This window comes from Aulonocara stuartgranti, assembly GCF_965226115.1.
Source record: "Aulonocara stuartgranti genome assembly, chromosome: 23".
Lineage (NCBI taxonomy): Eukaryota > Metazoa > Chordata > Actinopteri > Cichliformes > Cichlidae > Aulonocara > Aulonocara stuartgranti.
In genome coordinates this window covers 9,986,950-10,008,516 of record NC_138958.1, presented here as the reverse complement: position 1 = coordinate 10,008,516, position 21,567 = coordinate 9,986,950, and the positions used below count along the sequence as shown (strand labels likewise).

Below are 21,567 nucleotides of genomic sequence, written 5' to 3'. Positions count from 1 at the left end.
TTAGGCAAAGATAAAAACAAGTAATTAGAAACCAACAAACTTGTTTCACCACTTGAGGCAAAAAGACACCGTTGAGTACAACTGGGATACCAAGGCAGGTGAGGAGAAAATAACCATAGCGGGTGATATGTGGGCAAAAGTAAACAAACTGGCTCAAGCAAATGTCGCTGGAGCGCTTGTTAGTTGCACTCCTTATGACAGCAAACGGTGCAGAACAGTGAGTAACGGCTAATGTAACTGCATCCGTCTCACTGCTATTGGTACTATAATGGTGTGGCTGCTGCTGGCAAGTTGTGGTAGTAGAGTCACTCTTTGAATTAGGCAGTGCGTTATCAATGATAGCAGGTCATGGGAAAAGGAGGATGGAAAACGCACTTCATTTTCCTTGAAATACTGTGACTGAATTCTGAGGCTATATTGCCAGCTGCTAGGGTCAAATCAACGGATTGGTTTATAAAACTGTATTAAACTATGTGTTTGGAGCACCGGGCCATTTCCTGTTGGCCTGAAGGCCATTTTTACCTGCCATGAACAGCGAGCCATGGCTCAACAGCAAGAAGGAGTGAGTTGACAAGCTTATGAAGAGTTTCATTTTAATGTTTAATGCTTTGTATTTCAGTCTAACAAATATTCTAAAATGTAGGCTGTTGGTATAAGATAATTGCTTTGTGTCTATAAATGCTATGACTGCTGAGTTTTTGTGCAGAGTGATACATTTGATCCAAGGTAAATAAGAGCAGGTGTCCTTAAACACACACTGACATTGAGGATAATGCTAACATCTAAAAATTGAATGTTGGTATCATACTAATAACACGCAGGGACAGAAATAGGTGTGCAAGTCCTTACTTTACAGCTTTTATAAAGACATCACCTTCCTTAGCTCATATTTAAAATGATTAACAAGCTTAAAGATGACTTTAATTATAGTTCTTTTTTCATATTGGTATTTTAAACATTGTTTATCGAACCGCAATTTCACATTGTGATTCATCACCATGAAATACTTTCATTTTCAAAATGGCAACATAGCTACATTCTGCTTTTTTAATAAAATTCAACATTTTTAAAAATGTGTCAGAGCCGAGTCTCTTGCTGACATTCACTCTCTGTAGATTTTATAGAGTAGCAGTGACAGAACACACACTCCACTGGTTATCAAAATGAACAGCAGGCCAGCAGACTTCTAAAGAGACGAATCAAAGGCTATAAAACACTTCAAAAGGCTGCTGAACAAGCCGGTGGCGTGATGATGATGAAAAAACAAACTGTTCTGCGTTTGTTTGAGAGGGGGAAAAAACACCTGGAATAGCACAAAGGGATGTATAGCGAACACAGTGAACTTCTTTTAGATACACTGACTGAAGCACAGCTTACACAGATGGGAACCCTGACGTGAGAAATCGTGAGGGTTCAGAAGGTCAGAAACTCAGATGTGAGACGTGCATGATGGCATGATGGTCAGCGTGGAAAGAAAAGCTGCAAGACTTTGCTTGGCGGTTGGCACATTAACATACAAAAGTCGAAATCTGCAGCTGATTATCAGTCCTCCAAGCACTCAACCTGAGAGAGGGGGGCTGCATGACTCAACCGCACAAGTATGTGTAGGTTTACAGACCATTCCTTCTTATACAGCCTTTATCCTCAGAGCCCCAGATAGCACTAATCACACTGCAGCCTATTTTCATTTTTCTGTAACGCGGAGGTTCAGGCAGGGTGGATTTTTATGCTGGCTGGAGAGATTCCTGATCTGATCCTGATATGGTCATGCTTTCTGTAGAGAATCACTGATACATTTGCTGAGAGTTACAATGTTTAAAAGTGCTTACAAAACACCCTCAGTTTCACTGAAAGTTGAAACTATTCCCACTTGTAGAAACACTATAGCCTGTACTAAGAAACAGAAATCGCACCGAGTTTCCCATGAAGGCAGTTTTAACTTAGTAGTTTTGGTTTGGGTAAAATTAACATAAAACGTCTTAAATAGAGGTGTCAGACACCAGGAAGCAAACGGTATAACGGTATAACGGTATAGAATAAATCTCGTGATGTTTTTCCTTTCTCTAAACTGTCTCCCTTTTGTGGCCCCAATTCTTACTGAAGGCCAAGGGTACTGGACTCATTTCAGATGTGAAAGGGGCCAAAAAGCATAAAAATAAAAAAAATTAAAAAAATCCTTAAAAAAAAAAAAAAAAAAAAAGGAAGAAGAGGAAAGTAAGAAGTTCATAAAAGTGGTGTGCTATGATTTAAATGTGGTATTTTGTGTTGGTTAATGATGGAGAAACCTAAACAGCCAAATATGGTAAGATTTAAAACTGCAGCAACACATCAGCGTGAAGAAAAACAAAAAGGATTCAGGATACTGCTCGGGTGAACTGTGGTGTCCTCATACCCCGTAACCATTTGTACTAGCGCTTGAGCCATGATGTACTTGCTGCAGTCTCATAAACGATAGGTGGTGCTAGTTTAGGAACAGAGGAAAGCAAAAAAGGAAACAAAGCCATCGCTGAAGATGCTTAGGTCACAAGACAGCTTGTGTGGCAGCAGTTGTGGAGTATGGAGAGTATGAATTACCGACACATCCACACAGCAGACAGGTGGATGTAAATGAAAATCAGTGAAAATTATAGCCAAAAAACCCCAAAATAAACTCATCCTGGATTAAGCGAGTCTTTACCAACTATGGGTGTGACATATAGGGTTAACTGGGCAACTAGGACCAGAAGAATCCACTAGAGGCCAACCTTCAGCTAAAAAGATATGAGGTGCTGTCAACGAATAGTCTGAATTTGTTCACATAATCAAATACTTGAAGTTCTTTAGTCTTGCTAACGCTTTCAGGGTATTTTTATACGTAAAAGTAACAGCTAATAGCTGTAGCTTGCACATGAAAAAAATACATAGCACCTGTCAAGTATGAGGTTGTATAAGAGAGAAGTGGGGCATAAATACCTATTTAAATACCCACTCACAACTGATACAGTGGCATACTCGGGAGCTGGCAGGTGAAAGAGCATTTAATGTTTGACTTGTGTTCCTATATGCGCAGGAACACTAACTTTTACATCACAGAAGGACAGAAACAAGTTTAAAAAAATACCTTTAAAAAAATAACTTTCAGTATAAAAATTGAGGTAAAAACTGTTTTCTTCAAACTGCTGTTTAGGCAGTGCACATACAAGAAAAGCTGTTTTCAAGATCAGCAACTTGCCCATGACACCCTTGGGCTACATGCAAGTCTCTTCATTTCATACAAATTAACACGAAACATAGAAGGAAAAGAAGATTTGAATAATGTAAATCTAACGGTTCCGGAGAACAGCTTAAAAACCACACAAAATGTCAGGGCTTTTGTTCATATGACATGAAGGCAGGGGATTCACATTGCTTCTTCCAGCATGTTTCACCATTAAAGCTCAATCAGCATGAACCATACCATGCTCTTTGTTTACCATCTCCTTTCAGGCTGCAATCAGTTTGACTGCAGCCATCCTGGACTCCTCAAAAATAGCCCTCTGTCCCCATGTGGGTCATGAAGGGAAGGATGTGGTGGCGATGAGGGTAAGGGATGAGTCTTTTCTACTGACAGATCTCCTGCGCAGTGTGCTGAACACACAGCTTATGTATCATGTTTGCACACATTACTAAGAATAGTCACTGTACTTTGACAAAGCTCGAGCAAGGAAGGAGAAAAAAAAAAAAAACTCACTGAAAGTAACCCCAAAGTGAACTTTTTTTCAATAATATTGAGCACTTTTTAAGACACTTTACAAACATCTGCTTGTGACCCACACATCTGTGACAGTTATTCACCTCGATATTTTATTGCCATCAATTCCAAGCAGGCGGGAATAAATTACTGGACACCATTTCTGTCATGACACTTTCAGAAGTACAAGTGATAGAAGAGTATTCACACTTCTTTTGAACAATCTGTACCAACTATTTTGAGTATGTTTAAAATTATATGCTCTAAATCCATATGGCGTACTAAAAAAAAACAAACAAAAAACTGAATATGGAACGGTTTCCAAACAAATACCAGAGCAATCCGCTGCTTCTTCAGGCAGACTTTCATCCTGTGGCTGAACTCCAACTCAGACTAGAGCTGGTCACCATTGTTCTGTTGATTAACTTGGTGTAGCAGCACTCAAAGCAACTGTCCACTTGATGTAGATTTTGGTTAAAGTGGATCTTCAGAACCTGCGCTTTGTACTATGAACCAAGTTCAACATACCCAAGATATGAATTCCTCAAAGTTTCTTTTTGGGGTGGCTTAGGCTCAAGATGTACAGCAGATCATCCATCAATAAGAAGGTTGGCGATCCGATCCCTAGCTGCTCTAGCCTCCTTGCCAAAGCATGCAAGATATGAGGTTCCTGACAGACATCTCTCTGTTCTGAAGTCTTTTGCCCCACATGAACCATAATCCTGCTCTATGAATCATCGTTTCTTAAGAGGTTGAGCAATTCTAGAGCACTCAAAACTACGCGGTCACAAAGAGGATTCATTAATTGCTAAAACCTGTTCACCTGCGCGTGATTTATCACAGCATGTAAGCACAGAGACATTGAAGGATGTCTTTAAGAGCAAACTATATGTTGCTACATATAAAATGTAGCCCTTAGTGGAGGAAACATATTAGGGCTGCATACCCAGCTGTCTTGTGTAAAACAGGATTATTTAAGTTTACTGGGGCTAAGGGCTTTAAGTCCACGAAGACCTTGAGCATAACTGAGCTATGAGAAGAATGTTCAGAATTTTAATTAGATCCAGGATATTTTTAACCAGTAGCCTGAACCTGTCATCAAACTCTGGGCCCATTTACAATAAAATATTTAACTGAAGGGACCTAAGAGAAAAAGAGCCAACAAAAGTACTGATTTAAGCAGACAAATAGGGAGACTATGCCCTTTTGGTTGATACATGAAAGACATACTTGCCAAAACCAAATTAGGTGCTTAATGCTCATTACTCACACTGAAACTGGATTTCACAAAAAGTCATGGACCTATTAGAAACCAAAACTAAGAGGAAAAACTATGAACTGTAAAGAGAGGTGTAGGTTATTAAGACCGAAGCCTTGATGGCACAATGTCAGTATTTTTCTTTGTTTTTTCATGTTGGGTTAGGTCAGTGATGCCATTTACATCAATCAACTTCCCTGTGAACTGGCTGAAACTGACTCTCACATTAATATAGCAATAAAACTCAAGATTCAAGGATAACCTTTATTGTCAAAGCACTGCAGTGCAGAAACAATGAACCTGGGTAGGCAATCCTTGGTTAGCCTTCACAAAAAGTGGATTCTCTCCACAATCGTTTATGGTCACTGGACTCAGGGCATTTCTTTTCTTTCTGAAATCTGCCACGGTCTCCTCTGTCTTGCTGTTGAGCATAAGACTGCTACTGGAGCTGCCATGTTCATTACCTTTCGCCTGTGTGTATTCTTATTGTTGGAGATAAACCAATGTCTGTTGGGTCATCTGTTCTGTCATCTTGTTTGACAGTAAAGATTATGGATAAAGAGTGAATACAGAAGAAGGCTCAACCTAGACCTCCTGGGAAAGGCCTGTGCTCATGGTGATAGTGGGAGATGTGTTTGAGTAACCTGAAATTCTATAGAGGGTTCCTGGAGGTACGGTTACATTTTTCTGTTTAATGCCATGCTTTACGTCAACACTCACTAGAGAATAACTCATGCGTCACCAGACCGAGATAAGCCAACGTTTCTAGTTAGAAATTGCCTCGATTGCTGTGACAGTCTCTGTGTACTGATAAAAGGCATCTATCCATCTATTTTCTGCCTCTTATAGGACAAAACAGCTGAGCAGAGTGGAGGTTTGCTAATGACTTGGAAGTCTGGAGCTATTGCGGTGATTACTGGTTTATTTTCAGGTAGCATTAGCAAAGAAATATCTCCAGTGCGGAACAGGGTAAAGCCCTGAATGCATTGTTTAGATTTGTGTAAACACAATCCAGTACATTCTTGCGCCTTGTATGACGCTTGACACTCCGGTGAAATTAACGAAAAGGTGTTAGCTTGGTTAAAGTCCATAGTGACAGTGAAAACTTCTTCTGGATGCAAGTTCTGATATTTGCTAATGGCAAAGTGTAACATTTCATGTACTAACATAGCATTAGTTTGCAGTGTTATTTAGACTGCAATTATCCCTTGAGATGATAGAAAGGCCAGGACCTAACCATGATGTATTCTAGGTCTGGAATACACCATACAATCATACTTTGCAATGTTATTCTCAGTTGTACTTCATCCAACCTTTTAACAATGGAGCGAATATGGTTGGATGGCAAGAAATATGGTTGGATGTGGTAATTTGTAAGGTGCAGCCTTCAGCCTGGAATATATCCCCGCTACCTTTATGATGTGCTGCCATCAGGGCCCTTATTTGGCATCTGTCTGCTTGGATCGTAATCCAAGCAGATCACGTTACTGGAGAAATCTCAAATCAAATTAATTTTCACTCAAAAATATGAGCTACAAGCAAACACTATAAGACTGAGATGGCTGTAGGTTACTTCTACTTCAATGGCGAATTGAATTTAACTCTTTAACATAATAAGGTCCAGGCTGTCATCACTGATAACCCCAAGCTTAACTCTCTGCTATCGAAACATGTACTTTGTTTTTAAAAAACTGTTCTCAGAAGACTTGGGAAACAAAACAAAATTATCATTCTAACTGGAACACATCAAAAACTATTCAAATGCTTTTTGCCTAAAAGGGGAAAAAACAAGGTGAGGGTTTGTGTCATCACTGATGAAGTTTTAGACCTCACAGGGTTGACTGGGGCTGAATGTCAAATTGGATACTGGAAAGTGAAAAGTGGGTGAAGTACAGGAAACTACCAAAGGTGTGAAGTTCCTGCATTGTCATGCTTGAGTTCTGATACAGCGCGACTGTATCTATGACACAGCCTGACGGGTACTTTCCCAGAAATATGAAGAGATGTAATCATGACACAGACCCTAACAATATGCAGTATAAACACAATATTTTGATGAGCACAAAGAAGATAATGGGATAATGTGAATTTTCATAACTCTAACAATCCGTGTATGGACTTGGCCGGTTATAAAGTGTCCTCTTTTCCACTGTGTCAGTAAACATAACACTTCAAGTTAAACATGATCAGTTTCACTTGTGATAGCAGAGCAATGCAAACACACCAGCCTTGAGTATAAGTGCAAACAACATCACGATGGCAGGGTTTCAGCATAGTGTACTACAAATGTAGTTGCACATGGCCTAGCAGCACACCACTAGTCTAACTTTTCTTCAAATTGAACAACTATTAAGAGTTCATTCTAGCTCACATGTGCCACTCTTGCACATGAAGGCACAAAAACAGCCAACAAAGGATTGTGATGTTTTTGTTGACACATGTCCAAAAAGACTAAAACTAAAGAGAATTCCTCTCTTACCATTTTAATACATATTATTTTTTAACTTAAGTTAGATTGTGTTTCTTTACCAACTAAGGCATTTTTACATGACTTGTTTTATTAGTTTTTGTTTACCATGTTCCAAGGCTTACCCTCCAACTAATCTGCACTTTCACCTACGTGTGTCATTGTTTAGGCAAAAAGGAGAAATGCTCTTAATTTTGTCCTCCTATCAATCAGAAAGAACACGAGGTTTGGTTGCATCATCGTCTAGTTAACCCAAATAATTCACCAACCCACCTTCATAAATCACTGCTTATAATCTGAGAGCCACTCCAAAAGAGCACAAATCACTAACCCCGATTTAATTCATCCCATCATGCCATTCCAGTAGGCTTCGAACTGTCATGGATAATTCACTACATTTAGAAAATCAAACAAAGCAGCATTCCTCCCCAGATCCTGGCACCACAAGCTTTCCTCCAAATGAAATCTACCCCAGCACAAAAGTAAGAGAAAGCAAATATCCAGGTGAGATACAGTGGGGCAAAAAAGTATTTAGTCAGCCACCGATTGTGCAAGTTCCCCCACTTAAAATGATGACAGAGGTCAGTAATTTGCACCAGAGGTACACTTCAACTGTGAGAGACAGAATGTGAAAAAAAAAATCCATGAATTCACATGGTAGGATTTGTAAAGAATTTATTCGTAAATTAGGGTGGAAAATAAGTATTTGGTCACCTCAAACAAGGAAAATCTCTGGCTCTCACAGACCTGTAACGTCTTCTGTAAGAAGCTTTTCTGTCCCCCACTCGTTACCTGTATGAATGGCACCTGTTTGAACTCATCATCTGTATAAAAGACACCTGTCCACAGCCTCAAACAGTCAGACTCCAAACTCCGCCATGGCCAAGACCAAAGAGCTTTCGAAGGACACCAGGAAAAGTATTGTAGACCTGCACCAGACTGGGAAGAGTGAATCTACAATAGGCAAGCAGCTTGGTGTGAAAAAATCAACTGTGGGAGCAATCATCAGAAAATGGAAGACATACAAGACCACTTATAATCTCCCTCGATCTGGGGCTCCACGCAAGATCTCATCCTGTGGGGTCAAAATGATCATGAGAACGGTGAGCAAAGATCCCAGAACCACACGGGGGGACCTGGTGAATGACCTGCAGAGAGCTGGGACCAAAGTAACAAAGGTCACCATCAGTAACACACTACAATGGCAGGGAATCAAATCCCGCAGTGCCAGACGTGTTCTGCTGCTGAAGCCAGTGCATGTCCAGGCCCGTCTGAAGTTTGCCAGAGAGCACATGGATGATACAGCAGAGGATTGGGAGAATGTCATGTGGTCAGATGAAACCAAAGTAGAACTTTTTGGTATAAACTCAACTCGTCGTGTTTGGAGGAAGAAGAATACTGAGTTGCATCCCAAGAACACCATACCTACTGTGAAGCATGGGGGTGGAAACATCATGCTATGGGGCTGTTTTTCTGCCAAGGGGACAGGACGACTGATCCGTGTTAAGGACAGAATGAATGGGGCCATGTATCGTGAGATTTTGAGCCAAAACCTCCTTCCATCAGTGAGAACTTTGAAGATGAAACGAGGCTGGGTCTTCCAACATGACAATGATCCAAAACACACCGCCCGGGCAACAAAGGAGTGGCTCCGTAAGAAGCATTTGAAAGTCCTGGAGTGGCCTAGCCAGTCTCCAGACCTCAACCCCATAGAAAATCTGTGGCGGGAGTTGAAAGTCCGTGTTGCTCGGCGACAGCCCCAAAACATCACTGCTCTCGAGAAGATCTGCATGGAGGAATGGGCCAAAATACCAGCTACTGTGTGTGCAAACCTGGTAAAGACCTATAGTAAACGTTTGACCTCTGTTATTGCCAACAAAGGTTATGTTACAAAGTATTGAGTTGTATTTTTGTTATTGACCAAATACTTATTTTCCACCCTGATTTACGAATAAATTCTTTACAAATCCTACCATGTGGATTCATGGATTTTTTTTTCACATTCTGTCTCTCACAGTTGAAGTGTACCTCTGGTGCAAATTACTGACCTCTGTCATCATTTTAGGTGGGGGAACTTGCACAGTCGGTGGCTGACTAAATACTTTTTTGCCCCACTGTATAATAACACTGACCAGAGGCTAAGTGACAGCTAACTAAACTCTGTTAAATCCTAGCCATGACTAATTCACTTATGAGATTATTAAGAAAAATTACACCAACTAGGAAAGAGTCTGAAAAAAATCTATTAAATATTTTACAGATCAAAAGCTGCGAGTAAAGAGTTAACATCTCACCATCTGATCCAAACAGGTCCGCTTCTGTTGGTCCTTATTATGATGTTCAGGGCCAGAACATTAGTAATAAATACTGACACCAACAAACCAAAAAACTGCAGCATACCATGAAATGGATAGCTCGTAAACAGTCAGGATGCGAGTCATTTCAATCACGTTTGCGGGGTGGTAGTAGTCCTAAGTGTCCTGTGGTGGAGTCTCATCCATCTGGGATGGACTTTGGAACGTCAACACAGGAATGGCAAACTAAGACCAAGCAATGCCACAGCTCCCAACAAACAGCAGTTGGTATTTTACCGAGTCAAATAACTAGCAAGGTCTTTTGTTGTCAATCATTACACAGTCTACACAGAAATGAGCTTACAGTGAGGGTTCATTGAGGTCTGAGAGCTGACTGGCAGGCTCTGTGGTTACACACTCTCCTCCTGCTGGGTGCTGTACGCAAACTGCAGCTCACGTAAACACCCACATAGCAAATGAGATATGGTGCTTGACCTGTTTAATGTTTAGGTTTCGGGGATTTAAAATGCTGACTTTAGTCAAATAACAGCAGCTCACACTGAAATATTACACAAGAACCTGAAAAAAAATAATTATGAAAAACACATGTATGAATGAAGTCTGTACCAGGGATGGGCAACATCCTTCTTCAGAGGGGCAGACTGATTTTGATTTAGTAATCAACGAGCACCACACTGAATAACATAATACACATTGTTAGTGGTTTTTCCTTCATATTAAAAGGACAATCCACATTCTCTTCGTTTTAAAGTTCAGTCAACACCACACAGTGCGCACCGACCCTTCCCATCTCATTTTCCTGTTTTAGCAGGCTGGTCGCTGTTACCCTCATCCTGTGATTGGACGAACTAACTCCACCGTCTTGAACTGCAGCTGGTGACGGTCAGCCTTATTCTGCTGTGAGCTGCTGCCCAGAGCTCTCTGAGGCAAACCATAGCCCAAGATGATGGAGCTTGAGTCCATCCGAGGGATGAGAGGCTCAGTGAAGAATCAGCTGATATTTGCTTTTTAATGCAGGTGCACACTGTTCCTGTCCAAGGTACACTTTTAAAAAAAAATGTTGTTTTAAATAGAGAGAGAGCAAGAGAGAGAGAGAGAGACATGCAAAGGCCCCCTGGGTCGGACTTGAAGCCGGAGCGGCCGCTCTCAGCCGTATGGCACATGGTCAGTGCCCTCAAGCTACACTTTTTATTGATTGTTTTTTTTGTTTAGTTTTTTTGAAGCGGGGAGGTTGTTTTGTTTGAGGACATCAGCAGCCCAATTGAGATCGTCAATTTGTTGTATTTTGTCCATGGGTGATCTATGACAGCTATTGAAAATTTACCAAACCACTAAATATAATCATTTATAACATTTCTTTAAAGTCCTTAAATCAAAATTGAGCAATACATCAGACTAAAACTTTGACCTCTACATCCCTATGAAAAATCAGAGCATGGCATCACTGTCTGAATAAAAAAAAACATTTAAAAAGATGAAATTCAAAAGCTTGATTAGATTTTTTTAAAAAAGCATTAGATCCTGCTCTCTGACTCACAACCTCAGCACTTTAACTCTTACCTGTGTTTACTATAAAAAGACTAAATGAAAATATTTACCTTGGTTATGAGCAGTGGCTCCCGGTGTTCAAGTCCCCCTCTGAGCGTGAACCCCCACGGGGCACCTCCTGACAGAAATACTTCCACCAGCTTGAAGCTCTCACAGTCTCTGCTCCTCTGATCCAGATCTCCTGATTTCTGCACCACATGCCAAAAGCTCTCCGTTTCTGTACAGCGCAGATCATTTTTATATCCTTCAGCATCCATTGTACTGCTATAAAAGTAAAAAAAAAAAAAAGGAGAGATAGATATCCAGTCAATATATCATAATGGGTACCGCTCTAAAATAATAGTTTACCACAGGGGACTGTTTCCATAAGGCTTATTGTTTGGTCCAGTCTATTTCTAACGCATACCATTTTAGCACAGTTTGTCCCAGTGATATGCTGATGACACAAAGCTGTAACTCCCATTGAAATCAACTCAATGAACTCATCACTTTCTGCATCTCTTCCACTGGCTAAAAAATAAACTACTGACTTTTTATTAATAATGTGTCACATACCAGTGGCTGGAAAAACTTAAAGACTCTGAATTAGACTGGTTGATAAGATGTTTCACTGTAAATTAAGAGCCATGTAACCACTACAGTTTGTCACCAAGATCACACAAAAACTACCACAGCCATACAGACACTTACTACAAACACTATACGCCTCATAGGATTCATATCTTCCTTCAAAAGACATAAGTTCTTGAGGTGAATAAAGGGCCTAAAGGTCATAGAATAAAATGCTATCTTTTAGTTTGAGGCATTTTGAAGATCCGTAGGACTAGAAAAGCACTTCATAAACACCAGTTCATCTCCAGTTTTCATATGAGACAACATACATGATGCCATGGCTATTGATACATCAGTATAAATCTTTCCTGGCGTATACCACAATACCTGTATTGTATTTTGTTGATATTTTTTACTAACTGAAGTCCCTCTATTGAGCTTTTTACTTGGCAATTATTTGTTAATTTTTTTTTTTTTTTAAAACAGAGCTCATTTCTTTGTTTTACTTTTTAAAAATGTTATAAAACTCCTTTATTTTGTTTATTTTTACCTTACTGAGCTACCTTGTCTTGTCAAGTTTTGTACTTTATTTGAGCTATTTGGCGGCATGTTATATTTAATGTTTTGGCTGCTGCAACACCGGCTCAACTTCTAACCAGGATTCCTTCTGTCCTCCAAATTCCTGAGTGTTGACCATATTGAAAAAGTCTTTTAGCACAGAACACATCCTGACTAAAAGATGGGCCTGGTATCAAAATGTATGTTAAAAAAAAAATTAAAAAAAAGGGAACCTTTGAAATAATGTAACATGTTTTCACCAGCCACCTATCCCATATGCAGATGTGTCATATAAAAGTCTACCCAAAAATTTGCAGTTTTTGAAGTTTTCCTCCAGTGAATCATCAGGAAACAGGCAAAGGTTCCAGAGTGCCAGTGACTGTTTCTGTTACTCCGTTTCACAGACATTAAATTGATACAGCTGCTATTGAAACTCTGTTATATCCCATGATAATGATGCTCAGAGCTGATTATAGAAAAAAAATGGCCCAAACAAAGATTTTGGCTTTTGATTGACTTCGCAGTACTTTGTGACAGAGCATAACGTGTTTTTCAGCCATGAAAAACTTATGTAGATATCTCCAGTTGATATGAACTTATGAGGGTTTAAAAATGCTTGAAAAAACTACATTTCAACCCACCCGTATGTACTTCGAGGCACTCCAATTCTGAAAAAATTCAGGAAATGAAGACAAAACTTTATTTAATATACTAAAATTACTGAACAAAATAACATAAGTTGATTTTATATGAAATGAGCCACAGTGCAGATTAGATTATATAAAAAAGTGACGAGACAGTAAACAAATTAAGAAATAAAAGGTAAACTGGGAAAGTAAAAACACTTTGGAAGCTGAACTGAGCGGAACTATAAGAAATAAAACATATTAAAAACTAAATAAAAACGCCTGAAAAATAACGCGGACTCTGGTTACAGTGACAAAACATTGGATTTAGGGCTCTTATTTTGAAAGGAACCTACCACGAACATGCAGACTTTCATTTATTAACTTCTTTAAGTGATAAAATATCTTCTACGTCCATCTGTACGGAGCTCTGCGAGACTAAAGCAGGAAACCTGTAACACCTGTTGTTGTCAAACTGCAGACAGGGTGATTTAAACTTAATGCTCTTACGTGCGAGAGAATTAAACGCACCAGCAGCACAATGGAAACCATCCAGCTCAACCACCAAATAAGCCGAGTAACACCGACCTGGTCGCTCACATAGGCAACACAAACTTCGTCCCACACCAGCAAAATCAAAGAAACTCACCTACTCCATGAGGTGCGCAGCTATTTTGGGAAAAATATTACAAAAGTCGCTCTGAAACGGCGGACCTTACCTGAGAATCCAAGTTTTGGATGAACCGGTGAACAGGAAAGCTTCGTCGGGTTGGCACGGAGTAATATCCCAGGTTTACGTTACACATACTTCATCTTTTTTAACTGGTTTTATTTTAAAAGGAACAACTTTTTAAAAAATAAATCGTACGCTAACTCTTAAACGAAGTGGCGACCTTACGCTGTTTCAAACGCAGCAGCTCCAGCCGTATCCTCCTACTTCATGTTACAAACCGAGAACGACACACTGACACACTCGGGAGAGGTTAAATCAGCTAAGCTAAACTAGCTCCATCCATGGACTGCAGGGATAACAAGTGTGGCAGAACAAAGCTGCAGCGCAAGCGCGACACCTACCGTTAGCCAAAAGGAAAGGCGGGAAGAACAAGCAAGTGTAATCTAAAACGGCTAATTTTAGTAATAATATTAAATAAAAACTGACAAACACGTTACGTAGTAACTATACCTATATTTCTACTTTCCCACTTTATTTATCCAAATAAATAACCTCTTATTTTGGTTTTAGTCATGGACAGAGACAGAATTAAAATCTGTGGGAGAATTCTTTTATTAGCTAATGAGGAATTTGAATGCAGCAGCACATCTCAAAGAAGTTGGGACAGGTGCAAAACAACTCTGGAAAAGTAAGAAGTACTAAAATAAAACAGCTGGAGTAACATTTCATAACTAATCAGACTGTCAGCAGTTCAGTACCATGATTGCATATAAAAACAGCAGCTTAAAGAGGCACAGGTTCTCAGAAGTAAAGATGGGCAGTTTCACCAGTCTGCAAAAAATTGCATCTACAAATTACAGATTAACTTCAAAATACTGTACCTCAGTATAAACTGTGAAGACTTTGTATTGTAGATCTCATGATCTACAGTACATCTGTGCAAGCGACAAGGCTAAAGACCACTTCCAGAAATAACTGTATTATAACAGAGTTCACTGTACCATCCAAAACCAAAGGTGAAAGCTCCATATGTGAACATCATCCAGCAATACTGTCATTTTCTATGGGTCTAATTTAGTTTAGAATAGACCAAGGTAACTTAGAAACTGCTGTGTGGTTAGATGAATCAGAATTTGAAATTTTTTATGCAGAACATCAATGCTGCATCCCTGACAGTGGTTCAATCCATGAGAGCTACTCAAAGATTTTGATACCCAGACTTCATGTGCGCTCTGCTGATATCTGCTGATGTCTGATCTGGTCAGCATCTCATTATCTACAAACTCGTTAATAGCACTGATTAATGGGTTTCAGGCCTAAGAAGCAGAGCGGAAGAGGGCTGCAGACTGAGAAGCAGTGTGCAACTGGATGCAGTTGTGGATGGTGTGATAAACTGTTGTTGTTCTACTTTTACAATAATTAATTTATTTGTGTTTTTTTTTCTTATTTTGTTGTAGCTGTGAGATCAGTTTTAAAATGTAGGCAATGTTCAATCTGTCTCACAATCATTGCTCTGTTTTTTTTATACTGTCTTTGTTTTAGCATAACTAAACTAATACCACGTTATTCCAAATAAAATTGTAACTTTTCTATTAAGTTCTTCAAATGCAATTAATATTCAAATGTGTTAGCTATGTTAGCTTTGTTTATTAGTTAATCCCAGTGTACATTTTTCCTTTACAATCTTTGATGAAATAATCTTAATTATTTGTAAAACTAATAAAACTTTTAAAACGTGTGCCTCTTAAAAGTGTGGAAGACGCAATTAAAAAACAAACAAACAAAAAGAAAAACACTAATCAATGTATATTTATGAGTACAATATTTTTTTCTATTTCATATCCTCAAAAATTCATTACTGTACCTTTAAACACATTCAAATTATTGTTTAAATATGTACACAGGCGAAAAAAAAACCAAATATTAGCCACGTAATTGGGCTATTTTCTCATACGCTTAATTTTACTGTCATGCTTCTTATTCCAAAAATGCAGAGTTGCTAGTGTAGCTATCCTTGTGAATATCATGCATTCTTATTATATTTTGGTTCAGAGCCATTAAGTAAATAAAAAAGTAAATAAATAAAGCACACATGAATGAACTCTGAATATTATGAGCTGCTGTATGGTTATTATGTGCACTAAAAATTTCGTTATCAGTTTTTACAATACAGCAACAGCTGCTGCAACTATAATGCTAATTTTGCTACCTCGCCACCTAGCCGTTTGGTAATGAATAAAAGACTTAAAGAGAATATAAAACTCCGATCGTCTCATTTTTCGGTGTACTACCGCTACAGCTATCATGTTGCAAAGCTGTTGTTTTTTGTCTCTCTGTGGGTGACTTTATACAATCACGAGGAATAAAAGTCCGATAGAAACGTATAATTTTCTGAAACGTCGGAGAATGAAACGAAGGCGGAATCCACTCAGAGCGTTCCTTTCCATGACAACCACAACTACGGATGGTAGGTTAGCTCAAACCAGATGGGACAACGATTCGCGGAAGTGGGTAAGAGGTGAAACTTGATGAGTAGCCATCACATAAGTTTTAAACTATCGGAAAACTAAACTTTAGAGTTTAAAAGGCATAGTTAGAGCATGTTAAATAACTCATTTTAAAGTATTTAGACTAAATACATAAAGTATGTTTAAGAACTGGTCAAGCTGGCTTGGAGCAGAGAAAGAAAGCGGCCAAGTTACAGAAGAGCCTGCTGATGCTAACGAAGAAAAACGCTTTAGTGAAATAAACAAACCGAGCGACCAGCAGGGCAGAGATGCTGGGACAGATGCTCAGCTTCTCCAAAAAGCAAAAGGTTTCAGTGGTGAGTCCGCTGCAGTCCACATATTGTTGTTGTGTTTCTTAATGTTTTGGTTTTGTGGTCAGTTTTTATAGGTTTTTAGCACGATTTGAGCTTTGGGGAGAAATCATTGATTACAATACAAACAAATCAATTTGTGATGATAGCTACCTTATAGTCATCCACTATCAGATTTGACTTTCATTATAGTTAACTGAAATTACTTATGTTTTAAAATTGCACCTCTTGTAGTTTGTTTAGATGATGCTCATTTTGGATTCTTTTGTAAATGCAACTTTCACTTATGATTATTTTTGATAATGTATTATTCTGCTGATTATTTTCTCCATTTGTTGATTAATTGCAACTATGCAACACAGTAATGTGGGTTTTTCTGGCTTCTTTACAGGTTACATTTATAATTTTGCCAGCAGCGCCTCAAAAAAATTATCTGAGTCCGTAGTAGAAACAGCTCAAACCTTAAAGAAGAGCGTGGAGGAGGGGAAGATCAGTGGAATTATTGATAAGGTGAAAAGTTTCATCTATTGTCTGAGGCTGATATCAAGTTTTTACTATTTAGGGTAAGTTTGGAATGTTTGAAGGTTTGTTCTTCTTCCCTTAGACCATTTTGGGTGATTTCCAGAAGGAACAAGAAAGGTTTGTTCAGGAGAAAAGAGCTAAAGAGTATGGTGAGTACTTCTGTTGTGTACTTATGACATGAAATGTAACAAAAGCTCTTTTAATTGATGTAGATGTTTGATTTAAAATCAACAGTGCTGATGCACAGAAAATGCGTTTTTGTCCACAAACATGTGGACCAAACTGTATATCGGTTTTTAATCATTAATTAAAGCTTACATTTAATTGTAGCTGAAAAATATTTTCAGAACACCTCAGAACATCTCTGCTGCTTTTCGCCGCTTGTAGGTGCTGCTGTGCCTCTATGGGTGGGTTATAATGAAGAGGATGCCATACAGGAACAAATATTAGCTCTCTCAGCTGTAAATATCTTTAAAAAGCATTTCATTTATTATAGAAAGTTACTTAAATTATGCCTCACTGTAACTTTACTGCATTGTTTCAGGATAAAAGAAATTTTTTGCGTGACCCCCCTGCTGGGGTGCAGTTTTACTTTGACTTTGACCAAATGTATCCAGTCGCCATGGTTATGCTAGAGGAAGACGAGCTCCTGAGGAAGATGCGCTTCCATCTGGTCCCCAAACAGTGAGTGTGTCATAAGTTAACTACGTTAACTGCTGTGTTTTTAATGTGAGCCTCCCTGCATCCCTCAGGGGTGACTGCGTTTTCCTCCATGCTGTTCTCCTCAGGGTGAAAGAGGAAGTCTTTTGGAAGAATTACTTCTACCGCGTGTCTTTGATAAAACAGTCGGCTCAGCTCACAGCTCTCGCAGCCCAACAGGCGGCTGAGTGGATTGATGTGAAGAAAACCTCCTACCCTTGCAAAGATCCTCATCAAAATGGTACAGTCTGCTCTCTCCTGTAAAACCTCTGCATTAAATACTGATGTTGATTTTTAAAGCTATGATATGAAAGTTGATCAAATGTAAGAATGTACAAATATGACTGTAAGTATTTGTGTAATTCTTTATCTTAGTATTCAAGGAAGATTTGTTTTGATTTTGACTGATAGCATTTCTAGTTAGAACAGAGAGTGCAAGTTTATTGTGCAATAAAGAAAAAAGTGAGTTAACTTCTGGACCTTTCTGAGCATAGAGTGAAACACGTTTTTATTTAATGGGCCACATACAGTCCAGTTTGATCTTAAGTGGATTGAATGAGCAAAAACGCTGCACAGCAACATAAAAAGTCAGTAAAAAAATTTCCTTTTGAAAAAGTACAAGTAAAAATGTATTCAGTGAACAATCCATTAAAAATGGCAAACAGACAGAGACGTCAGAAGGAAAAAAAGTGCGATCCCATCAGTATATCTCATTACATCAACTGCACATCTATAAAGCCACAAAATATTCACATGTGAATTATTTTGTAACTTAACTAAAACATCCGTGTGCTACTAGATCGTAACATTTAGATCTTAACATGCTTTTTGTGCAGTAATGTTCTTAAAACACCAAGAGTTGCAGTGTTTTGAATAATTGTACTTATTTATTTATTTTCAGTGTTCATAGTTTGTAAAGCTTTCATGAGCAGGATTAGACGATTTAACGTTCCGTTTCTGTTCCATCAACGATATGGTTGACGCTCGTGGCTTAGACTGCGTCCATAAGATGGGGAAATGTTTTAAGAAGTCCTGTTTTTAAAGGCTGAGTGTTTTCGTCATTGCTTTTTAAAAGGTAGATGTCACAATGAAGAGGACGTCATAGACAATACTCTCATACATAGTCAACTTGTAAATCCGAGACAGCTCAGTTGTGTTCACGAAGAAATCAAATGCTTTAGAGTGAGACCACAAACTAATTGGATTTTCGAATAAAGAAGCAGAGGGTCTTTTCGGCCCTAGACTTTTATACATTCTGACTTGCAACCACAGGCGTCGCCCTCTGCTGGTCATTGGAGAGCATTCAGGTTTAAGACATTTTGGGGTTGGTTTGAATTTTCAGACCCGGCAGCTCATCTTTTATATACAGTCTGTGCTTAAAGGCAACGTTAAAAGCACCATTAGGTTTGAAAAGGCATGCTCTTCGGCTCCAGGTAATGATGTGATTCCAGAAGCAGCATTTTGATCAGTAGGATCTAGCTCCACCCTCCTGCAGACTGATGCATGCTTTTGTATGAACATATAGTGTGAAAACTAATTTATCTTTTCTTGTTGTCCTGATAGCAATGGGATTTTAAAAAAAATGTTATTAGTATTAGAACATTTTGAATATCACATTTTTCCCTTAAATACCTTTTCACAATGATGACATTTCATTTATTTATTTATTTATTTATTTTTGTAGATGCCGTTAAATCAAAAGCCAGCAGCCTCCAACCAAAATCAAGTGAGGTAAGATTACCTGTTTTTAACCTCTGAGATCTAAACAATCCTAAACAAAGGCTGGCAGAATATGTGGTTTCTGGTTTTCGAAAGCTTTTCTTACATATCTCAGTTATCAGAGGATTTAAAAAAAACAAATTTAAAATGTTTTACTTTTCTTCATGTTTGTGATTTTAGTGACACGGAGTGAGTTTTTCTTATCAGTGGTCAATGAAACAAAACAAAACAAAACAAACCTCAGCAGCATGCTATGATACCTACGTGTTATAAATGACACCTTAATAGTCTTATAAAGGATACAGTAAAGGATTATTTTACTGTTAATATTTGCTGGTCATTAATATTGAATTTTGTATTATTTTGACAAGAGATTCTTCAGGTTAATTCTGATTGGCACGTGTTTTATAAGGGGTATTTATTTTTTAATGATTATCGGCTGTTTTTGTGGTTTTGTGATAAATATTTAACTGCTACTGCTCACTCTCATAACTTTATTTGAACCGAAAACACAAACTTTTCATCTTTTTGTTGGTTTTGGTTCCTGAATTTAACCAGTCAGCTGGTGGGGAAAAAGCAACTGTACAGAGAGCGAATCAGGACACAAAGAATGACCTCCAGGTTCAGTCATGTGATTTACACCACCGCCATCTGATCTAGATAATATTTATACACACACTACTCTGCGACCCTTAATCATTTATGAGGTTTTGCAAACGCTGTCATTTCATTGTTTGATGGTAAAAAGTTAACTAATTAAAGGTAATAGTTTTATCATTTATTATTGCTGCAGAAAGGTCATTATAAAGCAGATTTTAAAGCTGAATCTGAGCTTCTGTTTGCGTTATGAAAGGATGAAGAAGAACTCTCCACCAGTCTGCAGCTGTCTGAATTTGTAAGTGATACTTTTGACTCCTGTGAGATCAACAAGGACGACCTGTGCAAAGAGATGCGAGAGCTGGTTCTGGACAAGAGGGAAAACCTAAATCCAGAGCAGGGTGAGTGCTGTGGTTAAACTGGGACATTGTACTGTGTGTGTGTGAGCTCAGTGTGTTTTTTTTGTTTGTTTGTTTGTTTTCAGAGGAGATGCCAGACTGGGAGAGAGAGCTGCAGGAAGAACTTCGGGAGTACGACGTGTTGGCTGACAGCGAAACCCACGATGATAACTGGGACAAGGAGATCGAAGAGATGCTGAAGGAGGAGAGTTAGAGTAATGAGCGACACCTTCAGAGGCGCTTTGGTGATTTCTTACATCTTCGGTCTTCCAACAGCTCTCCGTGGATCCATGCGCTCCCCAGATGAAGAGCTGGGAAGTTTGCATTCATGCGTGTTTAATTCAAAATGTGAAGAGAAAATGGATGTTACAAAGACAATGTGTCTCACATTAATAGAAGTTTACAGTATATATTTGTGCTTCAGGGCGGGGCTAAGTTGTGATTGATAAGTCATTAACAAATGAGCTTACAGCATTCTTGGGTTTCACAGTCAGATCCATTGTACCTCGGTTTTAAAAAGCTGAGACACTAAAGATAACCAGTTTGGGTCACATGTGACATCACAGTGGCTGTGCCCATTATTTATATGCAGTCTTTCATCATACATATTATGTGAGGCTATGGCAAAAAAACAAGCAACACACTGAAGGAAGAATACAAGCGCTGCTTGGTTTGCACAGCAGGCTTGTGTGGAAGCTACATTTCTGGCAGAAATTATATATTAAACCGGACTATGAACAGTGAAGATTCTCTGTAATTCATTAAACCAGAGATTTTAGTTTTGATCTGGAGAATTTCATGAAACCAGTGAAGTATAACTCTCAAAGTTTATCCTCGACTGAGCCACCCTTTTTCATACATACAAATGATTTGTTGGTTTGTCATGCTTTTTAAATGCTGTTAATAAAATACCTACAGGCTTTGGACTCCATGTATTTCACCAAATTTATTAAACAGATGAGTGAACATGCAGGTTTTTTGAATGCATTGTTTAATGTGAAACCATGCCGGTCCGAAGCAGTCTTCCTCTTGTTTATGTTTTTTGGGACTTTTCCCCCCTTATTTTTGTACATTAAAGATGTTTTTCTGCAGTTCCAGACATCATTGA

The 21,567-nt window shown here is 38.7% G+C and overlaps 2 protein-coding genes across 3 annotated transcripts in view; one reads left to right on the top strand and one right to left on the bottom strand.

The window, feature by feature from the left end:
- shroom2a (shroom family member 2a) overlaps window positions 1-15,258 on the bottom strand; it is a 47,440-nt gene extending 32,182 nt beyond the window's left edge. Inside the window, exons 1-3 of one of the 2 annotated variants that reach the window (XM_082525417.1) lie at window positions 13,753-15,258; window positions 13,049-13,075; window positions 11,348-11,561 (exon numbers count right to left, since the gene is read on the bottom strand). In XM_082525417.1, the coding sequence (XP_082381543.1) occupies window positions 11,348-11,554 (207 nt within the window). In that variant the 5' untranslated portion in view covers window positions 11,555-11,561; window positions 13,049-13,075; window positions 13,753-15,258. The remainder of the gene's footprint in view (window positions 1-11,347; window positions 11,562-13,048; window positions 13,076-13,752) is intronic. The other variant, XM_082525416.1, reaches the window with a different exon arrangement.
- A 555-nt stretch (window positions 15,259-15,813) lies between these two features.
- LOC309699895 (synapse-associated protein 1-like) lies at window positions 15,814-21,550 on the top strand. Its single transcript, XM_082523116.1, has 9 exons — window positions 15,814-16,530; window positions 16,916-17,034; window positions 17,129-17,195; window positions 17,434-17,507; window positions 17,591-17,730; window positions 17,835-17,986; window positions 19,430-19,476; window positions 20,318-20,462; window positions 20,546-21,550. Exons 1-9 carry the CDS (start codon window positions 16,353-16,355, stop codon window positions 20,671-20,673), a joined length of 1,050 nt encoding a protein of 349 aa, XP_082379242.1. The 5' UTR covers window positions 15,814-16,352; the 3' UTR covers window positions 20,674-21,550.
- The last annotated feature ends 17 nt before the right edge of the window (window positions 21,551-21,567 follow it).

Bases quoted from the DNA above. Each gene is read 5' to 3' on its own strand.
- LOC309699895 (XM_082523116.1), top strand. From the start codon at position 16,353: ATGTTTAAGAACTGGTCAAGCTGGCTTGGAGCAGAGAAAGAAAGCGGC. The intron at 17,508-17,590 runs GTAAATATCTTT...GCATTGTTTCAG, and splicing joins AAATATTAGCTCTCTCAGCT to GATAAAAGAAATTTTTTGCG. The intron at 17,731-17,834 runs GTGAGTGTGTCA...TGTTCTCCTCAG, and splicing joins TTCCATCTGGTCCCCAAACA to GGTGAAAGAGGAAGTCTTTT.